The following is an 18,107-nucleotide window of genomic DNA, read 5'->3' as shown; positions in this document are numbered from 1 at the left end:
AATTTAGCCCTCTACCTAAAGTTAAAGCTTCAACCTTACGAGTGAGATTTTCCAACCTCGCTTTCATGTCTACATCTTCACTGATTTCATGAAATCCCCCTCTTTTAATTGTAGGGGTTGATCTCTCTCTATAGTTGGAAAAATCCCATTGTTGTGAACTTTTTGATAAATCCTCTAGAAATTTGTATGCCACATCATCTGTTAGACTAAAAAATCCACCACCATTCATGGACTCAATCATGTTACGATTTGTCTTAGTCAAACTATTATAAAAATATTGTACTAGTCTCCATGTTTCAAAACCATGATGAGGACACTTTAAGATCAAGTCCTTAAATCTCTCCCAACTCTCATAAAATTTCTTTTGCTCATCCTGATAAAAATCTGAAATTTCTCTCCTCTAAGCATTGGTCTTGGCCATCGAGAAAAATTTAGAGAGAAATTTTGTGACCAACAGTTCCCATGAAGTAACAGACATAGGTGACAAAGAATTAAGCCATGCTTTTGCCTTATCCTTTAAGGAAAAAGGGAATAAACGCAAGCGAACAGAGTCATCAGAGAAATTCTGGAACTTACAAGTAGCACAAATCTCAAGAAAATCCTTTACATGCATATAAGGTTCTTCTCAATCCAATCCGAGAAAAGTGGGAAGAATGTGGATTATCTGTGGCTTCAACTTAAAATGTGTAGCAGTGTTTGCAAGCAATACTATGCAATATAGAGGATTAGTGGTAATAGGTGAGAACAACTCCCTAAGAGTTTTTTAATCATCTCTTGTTTCTCCCATTGTAGATGGATAATCAAAACTAACAAGACGATTTTTTTTTATCACATATCCAAGTTCTCATACACCAAGCACAAAGAAATAAGATTTTTTTTTTTTCTGTTTAAAAAATTAATAAATATTAACTACGGCTAGTAGAAGGAAAAAAATCAATTAAGACCTAATTTAATTTCCTAACCAAGTCCCAGCAACGGTGCCAAAAACTTGTTGTGAAATTTTAAAGTACTCGCAAGTGTACGAACCGTACTGAAATATAGTTTGACAAGAACAAGGTCGAACCCACAAGGACTTGAATGAATGTAGGAAAATTAATCAAATCATAACCAAGTTAATCCTAATCTAGTTTAATAAAAATTGGTTGTTTGAAATTAAATATACTAAGCAAATAATTAAACTAAGCAAAGACATAATATAAAGCAATAAAGGGATGTAAACAATCTAGAGATAGGAATTAAAGTTTTGGAATCCGCTTTGTAAGTCATATCAACATATATTTATGATCATTAATTTTTCCCAACCACTGCATGATAATCTAGAAATCAATCTTACTATCATGAAAAATATTATCATTAAAACTTCTATTTATATATCTAAAGCATACTCTTCTTCGCTTCGTAGGTATGAAATCAAATCATCAATTATATCCGTAGCCAAACAAATCACAAGAGATGTCCAATTTTATAATCAAGAAATAATAAACCAAGCATTCAATTAATTAAGATAAATCCTAAATCATGAGAAAAACATGATTGAACTCATATGTAGAATCTCATCTTAGTCAATTGATATGAAGCAAGAATAATTTAAATCATTAAAGAACTATTGTGGGAAAAATCAAATCACATAAATATTATTGATAATCCTTAACAAAATTTCATCCTCAACCCTAATTCTAAATTTAGCTACTCATGGTAATTGAAATAAAACACAAGAATAAAATACTAAACATTAAACTAGACAAATAAAATAGAGAAGGAAATAGTCACAATGCTATCATGGAGAAAGCTACAGAAAAGCCACATGCAGCACTGCCTCTTGCTCCAATTTTCTGTTTTGCATCCAGCCCTAGCACTAGCCTTCCCTGAATTTTGCCCTAAAAAGCTTCTAAATAGGTCAAGGAATTCTATTACAAGTTGAATTCCCGTTTGGAGAAAATCCCATATTTTTAGGTTTCACTTAACCAACGATTTTGGCCCATTTAATGTCAGAATTCGGACTTTTGGTAAACTACAAAGTTGTAGCCCTATAAGTTAAATTTCCAGCCCAACTTGAATCATCTCAATTAGACGTCTGAGCCGAAAGTTATGCCAAAAATACTAATTGATGTGCAGGCTGAAATTCTAATCCGAATTGGACTTGGATTTGGGGCAAATTTCCTTTAATTCCTTACTCCAATTGGACTTAAATTTAATTGGGTTGGTCTTTTTTAACTTCATCATGGCCCTTGTAAAAATAAAGTCCATTAGCTTTCTTCTTTGCACAAATCCACTTATTTAATTCCATTCTCATACAAAAGACAAATTCACACAATAAAATTCAATTAAACACAAAATTGATTATTCAGCATTATTTCAAAACCAAATATAAAATACATGAATTAACTCAAAATAAGTATGATAATGCTTTTTAACAATGATATAAATATGCAAAATTAAGCTATTATCAATGCACATCATTTATATATTTGCAGTTTATATTAGTTTTGAGTGTGTGTATATATAGCTATTGGGAGTTTTGTTTTATTAATTTAAAAATTGTAAATTACTTTGTAAGTTTCGGTAACTATGCACTTGCAACTCAATAACGTTTAATATTAGACAACACATCTAAACTATAGAAAAGTATAAAAGTTAAATATTTCTTCATCTTAACAAAAAAATATTAACAAGCAAAATGTCTATTTACTAATTGTTAGATTTTTTTTCAGAGTCAATAACTTTTCTACGTATCACACCAGTTAACGACTAATAATAATCATTCATTTAATTATAAACTAGTTTTAAAATTATATAATAATAACTCACTTACATATTATTTCTCAAACTATCTGAAAGTTAGTTCTTGATTAAATATATAAAAAGTCGTACACGGAACTTTCACGGAACGTTCCGTGAAAGTTCCGTGCACGACTTTTTGCTTTGAAAACCATTTTGTTTTGATATTGGGACCCACGCAGAAAACTAGTGCTTTAGATGCAACCAGGAGAAACCGTGAAAGTTCCGTGTACGACTTTTTGTTTGAAAACCATTTTGTTCTGATATTGGGACCCACGCAGAAAACTAGTGCTTTAGATGCAACAGGAGAAACAAGTTGGGCAGACCATAAATTCATATTGCCTGCACTGGATTGTATGTCACCAAGCTAAGAGCATTCACATCAGTTTATGTATAAATATGTATAATAAAAAAAATGCTCAAATTTATATATTTTTGTTCAAAAACAGCCTACATCAGTCCGTTTAAAATCTTGCAAAATCTTCTAAAATTATCCATGAGCTACAGTACTTGTGTAAATTTACACGGGCATTGTAGCATGTGTATATCATTTTTTAATAGTTTTTTTCTCTCTCCCCAGTACTGTAGCATGACTTTGTCTGGTACTGTAGCACTGTAGCATTAGGTTAAAGAAATGAATATTTTATTTGAATAAATGTGTATAATAGACAAACTGATATGGGTATTTTATAAAAATAAGTGTGTAAAATAGAAAAAGTAAGTTTTAAACTTGTAAAATGGAAAAAAATTTCCACGGACTACTGATGTGGATGCTCTAAGCCCTTAAGCCAGTAGTCCTTATCATCTGTAAACTTTAATATAAACATTAAGAAAAAAAATCGCAAGTCACAGAGCCCCACCTCCAAATCGTCACTGCAAAGGTCATTAGTACTCCTACCAAATCTACTTTAGTAATTTTAATACCATATAAAATTTCACAATTTTAATTATTTTATATGACAAATTGTAACCGGTTATTTATCACTTTTATATAAACTCATCATTTACAATTTGCCAAGTGCACGAGTTGTGCTCCTAAAAATTTTTCCTCTATTTTTTAAGCCTTGCCCATCCTCACAAGCATTGGTCCTTCTATATAAATCTCACTGATCTCAAGCACAAAACATCTTATCTGTTTTTGCTTAGAATATTCACAACCCATATATATCAAATAATCATGGCGAAGCAACAGCAAAGCCACATTGTCATAGTCACATATCCTGCGCAGGGTCATATAAACCCTGCCCTCCAATTTGCCATACGCCTCATTCGCATGGGAGTGCATGTCACCTTCTTCACCACCGTTAGCGCCCACCGGCGCCGCATGATCAAAAGCCCTCCTCCTAACGGCTTGTCGTTTGCCACCTTCTCTGACGGCTACGATGACGGAGTTATACCGGTGGACGACATTGGCAAACGATGGGATCAACTCAAACGCAATGGCTCCAAAACTCTCGCTGACCTCATTGTCTCCACCGGCAATAAACAACACATAGTCTACACACTGCTTCTACCTTGGGCTGCTGACGTGGCTCGTGAACTTCACCTTCCTTCCACGTTTCTTTGGATTCAACCTGCCATGGTTTTTGACATATATTACTACTACTTCAACGGTTTTGCCGATGTTATCACAAACTACAACAATGACTGCCCCTCATCTTCGATAGAGTTACCGGGACTACCATTACTCACGGCTAGCCGTGACCTTCCCTCCTTTTTGCTTGCTTCCAACCCTTACACTTACGCTCTCTCAATATATCAAGACCACCTTGAAGTGCTTGAAAAAGAGAGCAATCCGAGAATTCTAGTGAATACCTTTGATGCACTAGAGCCTGAGGCCTTGAAGGCGATTGAAAAGTTTAATTTGGTTGCAGTTGGACCTCTACTTCCATCAGATAAGTCATTTGGAGGAGATGTTTCCAAAGACTACATCGAATGGCTCAACTCTAAGCCTGAATCATCGGTTATTTATGTTTCATTCGGGAGCTTAGCGGTCTTAATGAAGCAACAAATGGAGGAAATTGCACGCGGACTGTTGAGTTGTGGGAGGCCCTTCTTGTGGGTCATAAGAGCTAAGGAAAATGGAGAAGAAGAGAAGTTGAGTTGCAGAGAGGAATTGGAACAAATGGGAATGATAGTGCCGTGGTGTTCCCAGGTGGAGGTTTTGTCGCATCCTTCACTAGGATGCTTCGTGACACATTGTGGGTGGAATTCAACTTTGGAGAGTTTGGTTTCAGGGGTTCCGATGGTAGCATTTCCACAGTGGTCTGATCAAGGGACAAATGCGAAGCTAACTGAAGATGTGTGGAAGACAGGAGTGAGAGTGATGGTGAATAAGGATGGGATTGTTGAAGGTGATGAGATTAAGAGATGTTTGGAATTGGTTGTGGGAGATGGAGAGAGAGGGGAAGCAATTAGAAAGAATGCCAAGAAATGGAAGGAGTTGGCTATGGAGGCTGCCAATGAATTTGGTTCTTCCTATAACAATCTTAAAGCTTTTGTGGATGAGATTGGTGAAGGTAATGCCACTGTTAAAAGAGTGTAGGTTTGCTGTTGAAATAAAAGAAGTATTTGTTTTTACATCCACTTTTATATATTAAAATATGTATATTTTTGCATATTAATTGTGAATATGGATATAAAATAGTAGAAATAAACAAGTGTAAGATATATGGTTGATTTATGTTTTTTGCCATTGTCTTATCTTGTCTGTCTCTATTGTTACTAGGTTGGCAAATCATCTTAGTAGTTTGGAAAATATATAATTATGGTTTGGTTTGTGCAATAACTTTATGCATATTACGTCTTCTAAACAACATTTGTGGACCTCACATTTTGTGTTATAAAATTGGTTGGTAGCAATTATTCCAATTCCATCTTAATGAAATTTCTTGTACGTCACTATCTAAGAGTACTAAGCAAAATTTGTTTCTATCCCAAAACTTAAAAAATAAAAGATTAAGAAAATCCTATTTGTGATTTTTTTTTTAATGGAAAATGTCACTTCTAGAACATACTAATACATAACCAAAAGTGTAAAAAAAATAAAATAAAAGGTTACGAAAATCCTACTTGTGAATTTATTTTAAACAAAAAATGTCACGACAAGGGTGGTAACTAATAACTATGAAGACAATTAATAACTCAAAAGATTGTCCTGAAAGAAAAAATAATTGTTTATTATATATGCACATCAAAATTATATATGTAGATAATTGAAGAAATAGATCCGGCCCGTTCATATCTCATACTTTTTTTTTCCATTTGAGCTCTCTCTGTAGGGGAAAAATGCCCACACGCCCCCTGAACTTTGGAGTGTTTTATGTTGATTTATGTTTTTCCCTTTTTGTCTTACCTTTTCTTTCATTATTTTTACTAGATTGGAAAATCATTTACTGCTTTTGCATGGATTTCATGCAAAGAATTAATTATATGATTTATTTATTTTTACCATTGATGAGAGTGAACTCGTCAGTACTGTTCGTCAGATGGAGATGGTCCTTCAACTTCCACAGATGGTCACCGGTGTGGTGCCTGCCACAACGCCTCCGATGCCAAAGTCAGAATATGAAACTCTCTTAAAAGAAAAGCAATATAAGATGAACAGAAAAGCAAATAAACAATCTCTTCTGGATCACTCATAAAGTAATTGACATGGCAAAACAAAACAGTGTTTTCGAGGTGTAATAAAACCAAAAAGAAAAAGAAACAATAGAGAACTGCAATAAAACATTAGAAAGGGTGTAGACTATTTTCAATACAGTATTTGTATTTTATTGTATATACCAAGAACAACAACGCTCCACCGCTAGCCATCAAGACAGAAATCCTTGAGCATAAATATCTGCCAGTATATATAGATGACCATCCACCATTTTGATCACATGATCTAAGAATGAAACATTGTACACTTTTTTTTTCCTCCTTTGCTTTTCAACATGCAAGAAATGGTTTGCAAATGTGATTTCGTATAGGCTCAAGCCAAGATGGGAATAAACATAGGGAGTACACAAAATTTATTGAGTAATGCTACAAATACAAATTATTTTACAATATTTTTACAAACTGCTGATGTGACTTTAGTATTTTCCAAATAGTTATTGCAAGTAAAAATATGATGTTAGTAATGAGCCCATATTAAAATTAGTAAGTATTTGTCACATCAGTAGTTTATAAAAATATTGTAAAATAGTTTATGTCTATAGTATTACTCAAATTTATTATTCAAATGTCTCCCTATATATTGTAAGCACAACATTATCCAGATAATATACTAAAAACAACCAGACACAAATATTGAATTAATGTTGTTAGGAATTTAGACCCCTTAAACCAACCGGATTAACCTAGTTAATTAGCCAAGTGATTAACTTAGTCAATTTATGCAATTCTAAGTTATCACAAACATACAATCATATCAAGAATATAAAGTAGCGGAATAATAAATAACACAAGATATGATGACCCAGGAAACCACACGGTAAAAACCTGAGGAGGATTTGACCTAACTATCCTCAAGGTAAACCTGAATCCACTATGCGAAAGAATCGAAATTCATACAAAAGGACTTACAAACTCCCCGCTTGACTTCCTAATGCTACCCATCAATAGAATTTACTGACACGACCACGTGCAAGCTCCGAATCCACGAACTCCTTCTTTCTTGGATTCACGACCAGATACAAGAACCCATGCTTGTTTTTCTTTAAGTTTCAATGGCAGCAACTGAGTTGATCATCAAGGTGTAGATAACATATTCTCCTTGAAAACCCTAAACTTTGTGTAAAGGAAAGCTCCTCTAGATCTCAAAAGAGATTTACACAAAACAGCAATATGAGCAACAAGAGCTATACTCCAAATCGTGGCTAGGGTTTTCTTTATATACTAGGAGAATTAGATCTGAAACCCTAATCCTTAATGGGCTTGGGTTGAATTGAAAATTTTGCAGAAAAAACATTTTGCCCGAGATTCGATCGATCGAGTCTAATCTTAGATCGATCAAGCCAGGCCGAAAGTCACTAATACTTTCTGCAGCCACTCGATTCCAACTTTACATAAACGCACAACTTTGAGTAAGCCTAAACAAGACTAAACAACCTGTTTTGATCATGGTTTGCCAACATTACACATTAGAGTTCTAAATATATAAATTTCTAAATCTTTAGAGCCTAACAATCTCCCCCTTTGGCAATCCGTGACAAAACACAAACTAAAGTTCAAAATTTACAAATAAAAGCCCTTTACAAAAAAAAAATGTCCATTATAACAAATTCAACCTAACTACTATCCATCAGTTGCAAGTGTAGATAGCTGCTCAATTGAATCAACCGGTATTTCTTGAAATACTCAACAAACGCATAAACGCATGTGTGGAAGGAAAATACAAGTAAACAAAATAAATTCTTGATTTCACATAACATAAAATAAAGACGTATACCAATGAAGAACTCATAAATATAAATCAATAAGAAGTGAAACAAGAAACAACTATATCAAAATAAATTCTAACTCTCCCCCTAAGTTAGATACATCAAAAAGTTTTTATATTCTCCTCCTAAACAAAACAAACAGGTCATCTATGTCTCCCCCTTTTTGTCACGTATTGACAAAGACTACCTAATCAGAAGGTAGACAGAAAACATACGCAACAGAGTAAGAGAAAATAGAGACAACTCTCCCTATGAAGAGCAACAACTCCCCCTATGAAGAGCAACAACTCCCCCTAAGAACCACAAAGGTTAAAAAAAATTTCTCCCCCTATAAAAATAGGAAAAACAAAAACAAGTTTTGGAAAAAACAATTTTAGGGAAAAATAAAGGGGGTGGGGAAAAATAAAAAGACACAAACCAAGTTTTTTTTTTAAAAAAAAACTAAGTTGAGGATACACATGAAGAAAAAATATTCTCTCTTTCAATAAAATGCAAACATGGCACTATGTGACTCATAAACAGTTGCATGAGTAGAAAAAATATTTGCACATTGATTATCCATCATATCTCTTAAGAAAAATATTTTCTACAATTCACACATAAAAAAAAAAAAAAAAGGCATAGACTAGAAAGTACATAGCTCAAAAATTAATCAATCAATTTTTGTGATCAAGTTGAGTACCCAATGTAGCAAAGTGTATGCATGTTATGTGTGAAAACAATGAGAGATATGACTGCAAAACTGCAAGATTGATACAAAAACAATGCAATGCATGTGAATCCTAAATACAAATGATGCATGAAAAATATGTCATGATGTATGTTCTAATGCAGTGAAACTAAGTTCAATATAAGTTCAAATTCACAAAATTGGCTTGAGCTAGAGTTTCTAACAAAAACCCCAAAAAATTTGAAAACCACTTGAATGTTTTGAAATAAATTCACGAATTGACCATTACACATGAGAGAGAACAAATAAGAATGATCAATTACATCAAAACAACAAGCTAATTTCATCAATTAAACCCAATTTGAACAAAAACCCCAATTCGAGTACATTTAAACTCTAGAATTTCCAATTTCTCAAACTTGAAACACATTTTGCATTAAGATCAAGGAACTTTTAATCTTGGATAGCCACAACAAGATCACACACAATATAATGTACCAAGTTTAGCAAAGAGTAACTTGTGTAGTGTGTGCAACTAGTAAAAACTTGAGATACATGTGAGGTGATATGTGAATAGCAATCAATCACAAAGTCTACACAATCCATCACATAGAATTTAAAAGAGACTATCACCTAAAAAGTTACATCATATAACTCCCACATCTCCTAGATCATAAGCTTGCAATCATATAAGTTTCTTGAATTTTGCCTCATAATTATGTGAATTGGCATCAAGCCTAATAATACACACCAATTTTAACTATGTGAGTTTGGCATCAAGTCTAATAGTACACACCAATTTTAAGCATTTAAACCAAGGCTACACCTTATGTTCTTTTTGTGCATGTGCTACACTTTCTCGAGCACAAAATCTTATGATATGCACTAAGGTGTTCATGATTGACTAGTGAACAGTGGTGAGATGGTTATTTATACCTTTCTCAACAGGATCAAGTCCGACAGTCAAATAACACGTGACTTCAGGATCAAGACAAAGTGATAAACACCATAAACATCTTTCCCACACAACATGCACTACAAAACTCCAACTAGTCAAGTGCAATAAATAAGCTTATCAAAACTAAACAAGGTACATAAACTTGTTATGTAAAGATAAGGTGGCCAACCTTGATTTCAAATCCAAGATCTATAACACAAAAATCTTTTTGGTTAAAAAAAATTATGACCAATAACAAAAAGCACATATTATGCAAAATGAACAATGCAAAAGCAATGTATGATAGTGCTAAATTAAGCTATAGAGGGTACACAAACAAGAAATATCAATTTCTTAATTAACCCTTGAGTACATGTACAAATTAGTACATACTCACACAAAATCAGAAAAAACTTAGTACTTATATAACACATGCTATTTAAGTTTCTCCACAGTGTCAAGCATGTTCTAAATCAAGAGAGAGATATCATAATTCATGTAATCCTCAAAACAAATAAAACAAGACTCAAAATAAAATATTTTTGTCTTTTTGAAAATTTTCAATGTTTTTGGATTTTTTTTTTTTTTAAAATAAAAACCAACCTAAAAAAAACAAAACAACCAAAAACAGAAACAAAACATGTCCAAAATTAATTGAAAGAATTAAATCAAGGACAAGTTAGCAACACTTACCTTGGAAAATCTTTTCTCACCCATCTAGCACGAGTCTTCGGCTTTGTAGGTGAAAAACTATTAGAAGAAGAGTGTATTTGAGGGATTATACCAATTTTCTGAGAAAAACTGAAATCCTGTAAATTCCTTTCACAAGCCAACAAGCTTAAATTTTTCAAAAGTATATGAAACAATTTATTTGGACTTATGGCAGGAGAAATATTATCACATATCCTGGATTGAAACACAGAATGCTTAAATTTCAATTTATGACAATTAGGACGAATGTGACCAGAGACACCACAAAAGTGACAAACAGAAACAAATTTAGGAACATCAGTATTCCTAACAGCAAATCTAGTTTCAGATTTTGGTTTTTGCCTCAACAAAGAACAATTTGGTCTAATATAACCAACAACACCACAAAGGTGACAAGTAGGCACAAAAACAGATTTATTATGCTCTCTAACAGTAGGTTTAGACATAGGTTTAGAAACTTCAGCGTCTACATCAGAACTTTTACCTTTGTCTAACCTAGCAAAATAAGTTTTTTCTTTATTATTCCTCTTAAAAGGAGGGTATAAACTTTCTCAGTTTTAGGCTTAAGATAAACAAAAACACTTCTGTTATCAACAGCAAGCTTGGTACTAGTCAAATTTTCAATTTTAGTTTTAGATTCAACTAACTCTTGTTCCAAGCTTTTCATCTTCTCATCTTGAGAGGAAATTTGATTTCTCAAAAATTCATTCTTTTTATTAGATTCATCTAATCTAACAAGCAATTCCTCTTTTTCAAGATTAGCCAATTTTAACTCTTCTTTAAATTTCTTAAAAATTTTCAAAGATTTAGATAATTCCTTACGACGAGTTTCACAAACATCAATAAAATCAACAGAAATAATAATGTCCTTTTTATTCAAATCATCACAAACATGAGCAGAAAGACACTTCAAATTATCCATGATAACAGGGGTCAAGGATCAGCTCTTAGATCAAAAGATCTAAAACAGAAGAGCTACCCGCTCTGATACCACTTGTTAGGAATTTAGACCTCTTAAACCAACCGGATTAACCTAGTTAATTAGCCAAGTGATTAACTTAGTCAATTTATACAATTCTAGGTTATCACAAACATACAATCATATCAAGAATATAAAGCAGCGGAATAATAAATAACACAAAATATGATGACCCAGGAAACTACACAGTAAAAACCTGAGGAGGATTTGACCTAGTTATCCTCAAGGTAAACCTGAATCCACTTTGCGAAAGAATCGAAATTCATACAAAAAGACTTACAAGCTCCTCGCTTGACTTCCTAATGCTACCCACCAATAGAACTTACTGACACAACCAAGTGCAAGCTCTGAATCCACGAACTCCTTCTTTCTTGGATTCACCACCAGATACAAGCACCCATGCTTGTTTTTCTTTAAGTTTCAATGGCAGCAACTGAGTTGATCATCAATGTGTAGATAAAATCTTCTCCTTGAAAACCCTAAGCTTTGTGTAAAGGAAAGCTCCTCTAGATCTCACAAGAGATTTACACAAAACAGCAATATGAGCAACAAGAGCTGTACTCCAAATCATGCCTAGGGTTTTCTTTATATACTAGGAGAATTAGATCTGAAACCCTAATCCTTAATGGGCTTGGGCTGAGTTGGAAATTTTGCAGAAAAAACATTTTGCCCGAGATTCGATCGATCGAGTCTAATCTTAGATCGATCGAGCCAGGCCGAAAGTCACTAATACTTTCCGCAGCCACTCGATTCCAACTTTACATAAACGCATAACTTTGAGCAAGCCTAAACAAGACTAAACAACCTGTTTTGATCATGGTTTGCCAACATTACACATTAGAATTCTAAATACATAAATTCCTAAATCTTTAGAACCTAACAAATGTGTTCTTAAATTCAATTAAAGCAATTAGTACCAACAATTACCTTTTTTTACATCCATTGATTCTAAATCCTTAAAACCAAATGCAGCCTAAACTTAATTCACATCCATTTTCTTTGTTACGCCTAGAGGTGCTACATTGGGAAATTTTATTTCTTTCTAAGCTAGAGTACTATTAGAAAGTTGTCGGTCTTCTCAAATGGTAGTGGGACTATGTGAGAGCTGCTGATGAAATGGTTAGCTCGGTTATATAAAGGAGATGATCCAAGTCATATTGGGCTATGATATTCAAGTGAGAACATTAAAATTTGGAGTTGCAACATGAACTTTTTTTTCTAGTTTAGTTGCAACATGGAGTTAAATGCACACGTCGTCATGTTTATATATGATGAAGGCTGGACAAGGAAACTAAGGCAGCCATAAGAGCCGGTTGGAAATGATGAGATTTGCAATCTTCTGTTAGAAGGTCTTGTTTAATTAAGGAGAGGATTATCAGCTCATTGGGTAAAGTTTTATAATTTACCTTGGGCAAGCCAGAAGAGAATTTAAGGCTATAACTTGAGGTGCCTTAGATCTCTCAATTTCACAATTTAATTTATCTGCATTGATGATGCAAAAAATCAACAGTTGAGCTCCTGGTCATAGTGGATGGACGAAACTGTGATTCGGGTCGTTTTTGTTGGAGGAAAACCTGCAAAAATGAACTAGGTGGAAGAGTGACACGCTGGTGGAGTGTTAGCCAAACCGCTTCCGATGCTTAAGTCAATAAGGGAGAAAGATTTTAGAGAGAATTGACTAGAGAGTGATTTTCGTCAAGTATTTTTGTGTGTGCCTTTAACTTCTGTTGCCTTCTCTTTTATAGTTTTGTGCTTAATTAATGGGCAATAAATTGCTGTATTTATGTTCAACGGCTAGTTCGTTATAAAATCTTTGTCTAAAGTTCACAACTCATTTTGTGACCGTTGCTTAGTCCATTACTTCCTCTTTTTCAAGATTAGCCAATTTTAACTCTTTTTTAAATTTCTTAGAAATTTTCAAAGATTTAGATAATTCCTTACGAATAGTTTCACAGACATCAATAAAATCAACAAAAACAATAATGTCTTTTTTATTCAAATCATCACAAACATGAGCAGAAAGACACTTCAAATTATCCATGATAACAGGGGTCAAGGATCAGCTCTTAGATCAAAAGATCTAAAACAGAAGAGCTACCCGCTCTGATACTACTTGTTAGGAATTTAGACCCCTTAAACCAACCGGATTAACCTAGTTAATTAGCCAAGTGATTAACTTAGTAAATTTATGCAATTCTAGGTTATCACAAAAATACAATCATATCAAGAATATAAAGCAGCGGAATAATAAATAACACAACATATGATGACCCAAAAAACCACACAGTAAAAACCTAGGGAGGATTTGACCTAGCTATTCTCAAGGTAAACCTGAATCCACTATGTGAAAGAATCGAAGTTCATACAAAAGGACTTACAAGCTCCTCGCTTGACTTCCTAATGCTACCCACCAATAAAACTTACTGACACGACCACGTGCAAGTTCTGAATTCACGAACTCCTTCTTTCTTGGATTCACCACCAGATACAAGCACCCATGCTTGTTTTTCTTTAAGTTTCAATGGCAGCAACTGAGTTGATCATCAATGTGTAGATAACATCTTCTCCTTGAAAACCCTAAGCTTTGTGTAAAGGAAAGCTCCTCTAGATCTCACAAGAAATTTACACAAAAATGAGCAACAAGAGCTGTACTCTAGATCTCATGGCTAGGGTTTTCTTTATATACTAGGAGAACTAGATCTGAAACCCTAATCCTTAATGGGCTTGGGCTGAGTTGGAAATTTTGCAGAAAAAACATTTTGCCCGAGATTCGATCGATTGAGTCTAATCTTAGATCGATCGAGCCAGGCCGAAAGTCACTAATACTTTCCGCAGCCACTCGATTCCAACTTTACATAAACGCATAATTTTAAGCAAGCCTAAACAAGACTAAACAACCTATTTTGATCATGGTTTGCCAACATGACACATTAGAGTTCTAAATACATAAATTCCTAAATCTTTAGAACCTAACAAATGTGTTCTTAAATTCAATTAAAGCAATTAGTACCAACAATTACCTTTTTTTACATCCATTGATTCTAAATCCTTAAAACCAAATGCAGCCTAAATTTAATTCACATCCATTTTCTTTGTTGCGCCTAGAGGTGCTACATTGGGAAATTTTATTTCTTTCTAAGCTAGAGTACTATTAGAAAGTTGTCGGTCTTCTCAAATGGTAGTGGGACTATGTGAGAGCTGCTGATGAAATGGTTAGCTCGGTTATATAAAGGAGATGATCCAAGTCATATTGGGCTATGATATTCAAGTGAGAACATTAAAATTTGGAGTTGCAACATGAACTTTTTTTTTTAGTTTAGTTGCAACATGGAGTTAAATGCACACGTCGTCATGTTTATATATGATGAAGGTTGGACAAGGAAACTAATGCAGCCATAAGAGCCGGTTGGAAATGATGAGATTTGCAATCTTCTGTTAGAAGGTCTTGTTTAATTAAGGAGAGGATTATCAGCTCATTGGGTAAAGTTTTATAATTTACCTTGGGCAAGCCAAAAGAGAATTTAAGGCTATAACTTGAGGTGCCTTAGATCTCTCAATTTCACAATTTAATTTATCTGCATTGATGATGCAAAAAATCAACAGTTGAGCTCCTGGTCGTAGTGGATGGACGAAACTGTGATTGGTGTCATTTTTGTTGGAGGAAAACCTGCAAAAATGAACTAGGTGGAAGAGTGACACGCTGGTGGAGTGTTAGCCAAACCGCTTCCGATGCTTAAGTCAATAAGGGAGAAAGATTTTAGAGAGAATTGACTAGAGAGTGATTTTCGTCAAGTATTTTTGTGTGTGCCTTTAACTTCTGTTGCCTTCTCTTTTATAGTTTTGTGCTTAATTAATGGGCAATAAATTGCTGTATTTATGTTCAACGGCTAGTTCGTTATAAAATCTTTGTCTAAAGTTCACAACTCATTTTGTGACCGTTGCTTAGTCCATTACGCTTCGTCATCAATGAGCCTAATAAATGTGTGACGTCTTCTCTTGGTTAATAATGATCTTAGTTTAATGACGATCGTAAATTTCCAACTCATCAGTTGCCCCCTTGTTTGAATTTTCATCTGTAAGACTAGATGAAAACATTCGTATTCTATGTATGGCGCATTTATGATGAGTTGATGTTTGACTAGTTGAGTGCCACGTGTACGGTTAAGATGTGTCTGACATGCAAACTTTTCTCAGTTTTCCCGCGCACGTTTTGGCCATTTATCTCGCATTTTTCCCTCCTATTTCCTTTTCTTCATAATCTTTCCTTATTCTGTTGGCATCTTAGGGTTTTTCTCTTCTTTGAGCTTCCTCTTTCCGTTCTGCGTTTCCTGGTAAGTTCTTCGTGCTCCTTTCTCTTTTTCTGCTCTTTTATGGTAGATTCCTTTGTTAGGGTCAACTATCCCTCAGTGTCCTTTCTTTTTGCTTGCTTAGGTTGTTTGCTTGAGATTGTGGAGAGAGAGCATCTCAAGGGGGTTAGTCTCTTCGTAGGGGAGGATTGTCCATATAGGTTTGCCCTTTCTTCTTTACTTCCTTTGGTTTCTCATTCGGCTAGAGTGGCTAGATTTCTAAAAATGTCTGGGGAGGTTAGGTCTAGTGAGTTGGAGACAGGGTTATCTTCGTCTGATGATTGTGTGATTCCCGAGGTTACTTCCCTTTCTACTCCTTATAAAGCTTGGAATATCCAATGTGCCCTCTTAGAGTAAGATGAAAAGCGAATCAGGGATAGGTTTCAATTTCTTGATTCGGTTAGAATTAGGATTCCGAGTGACGAGGATAGGTCCTATCACTCTTATGCTGATGAAGTTTGTTTCTACGAAGCAGATTTCACTAGCGGTTTTCGTCTTCCCATTCACCATTTCGTTAGGGAACTTTTTGCGTATTTACACCTTGCCCTGGCATAGTTAGTGCCTAATTTTTGGCGGATCATCATTTCTTGTATGGTGGTGTGGATGTCCACCAATGACAGGGATGTCATCAAGAAAAACGAGTTCCTCCACTTTTATCGTTTGAGAAAGTCCAAGGACCCTGGCTACTATGAATTAAGCCATGGGATAGGGCTTCTAGGTTAATACTTGATTATCCGCTATCCCTCTGAAATTGGAAACCAAACTTCTTCTTTGTCTCGGGCAATGGTTAGGAGTTCGTCCCTGGTGAGGACCTAGACAAAGCCCCCAAGTTTTTTCGTAGTTGGGGAATCCCTATGTTTGTTGCGTCTTTCTTGTCTATTCTTTCTGTTATTTATTTGCTCTTTGTGAGTGACAATGATATGCAATATACTTGCTTTTTGCCGTTCCTCAATGCCCTCGTCTGAAGAAGAGATATCATGGTTGTGTCGAGGAGGTGAAAGAGTACTTGGAGACCGTCAAAGATTTTGACGAGCTTGTCTCTCCCCAATCGCTATTCCTTCATTTTCTGAGTCTAGAACCGTCCAATAAGGTTTAGAAAAACCTCGAAGTTGTGAAAAAGAGTGAGTGTTCCATCTTCTCTTCCTTTCAGGAATGACAACCAGATTCAGTAAACAAAAGCTAGCTAAAGCTCAAGAGAAAAAGGCAAAGGGTGGCCTCATCAGTGGCCTACTGTCGAGGAAACATTTGGAGGCAGGTGATGTTTCCAAAGATGATCCTGTAGTGACTTCTCCCTCTGCCCATTCACCTCCTAAGCGTCCTGCCTCCCCTACCTCGTCTCTAGAGGTGATTGCTTCCGCTAGGGAAGAAGCCAAGAAGAAGAAGAAGGTTGCTGGCAAGTCTTTTCTCCCAACTTTCTGGGACGATGGTGATGTTGCTGCCTTGAAGGCTCACGAGGCACTCTCTATGAACGACCTAAGTCCTTTGGTGGCGAAGTCGTCCAGTGAAGTGATGTTGTCTCATATTTAGAAGCTTGTGCATGTATATTTTGTAATGTAGGTTGCTTTTTCTTTTTTTCTTTGCTTTTGCTAAGAGAGATTTTTTTATATGTAGGCTTTGAGGGAGTCCTTGTTCGTCTCTAGGAATCTTTGGGATTTGGAGAAAAGGGTGGCCATGTCTGAGCCTATGATTAAATCACTTTCTACTGAGAATATATGCTCAAGAACAAGGTTGCCATCCTTACTGTCGAAACTGAGAATGACAAAGAACGTGTGGCAGCTTTGGAGAAGAGTCTTCAAGTGGAGAAGGACTTTTGCAAGCTAAAGGACAAACAAATAGGTGATATACAGTTTAAGTTGCAAAAAGCTGGGGCTACAGCGGTGCAGGAGTTCAAGGACTCCGACTCTTACTCAAACGAGCTGTGTGAGTATTACGTGGAGGGCTTTAAACTCTTTAGAAAATGGATGGCGAAGCATCACCTGGATTTGGACCCTTTTGGCCTTGTCATGGGTGATGTTGAGAAGGAACTACTGGCTGATCATCCTTCCGAAGCTATAACTGAGAATGTGATGGAGGAGGCCACAACCATGGCTGAGGTGACTAAAGAGGCCGCGACCATAACTACTGCAAATCCCACTCCTAATGAATAGTGATTTATTTATTTCCTTCTATATATATATATATATATATTAAGACAAAAACAATGTCTTTTATGGGCTCGTTGTTTTGAGCAATTCTTCTGAACAATTTCTTTGGGCCC

General features: G+C 35.1%; 1 protein-coding gene and 1 non-coding gene across 2 annotated transcripts; both read left to right on the top strand.

Annotated features, from left to right (window-relative positions):
* Positions 1-299: 299 nt before the first annotated feature.
* Positions 300-408, top strand: LOC112020631 (small nucleolar RNA R71). The gene has a single exon (XR_002883797.2). It is a non-coding gene; the product is annotated as a small nucleolar RNA R71 (small nucleolar RNA).
* Positions 409-3,836: 3,428 nt separating this feature from the next.
* Positions 3,837-5,566, top strand: LOC112020599 (phloretin 4'-O-glucosyltransferase). Its single transcript, XM_024053149.2, has one exon. The coding sequence runs from the start codon at positions 3,956-3,958 to the stop codon at positions 5,321-5,323; it is 1,368 nt and encodes a 455-aa protein (XP_023908917.2). The 5' UTR covers positions 3,837-3,955; the 3' UTR covers positions 5,324-5,566.
* Positions 5,567-18,107: the final 12,541 nt, after the last annotated feature.

This window comes from Quercus suber, unplaced genomic scaffold, assembly GCF_002906115.3.
Source record: "Quercus suber isolate HL8 unplaced genomic scaffold, Cork oak 2.0 scaffold_1089, whole genome shotgun sequence".
Lineage (NCBI taxonomy): Eukaryota > Viridiplantae > Streptophyta > Magnoliopsida > Fagales > Fagaceae > Quercus > Quercus suber.
The sequence above is the reverse complement of the archived record's forward strand: the minus strand, read 5'-3'. Positions and strand labels throughout refer to the sequence as shown.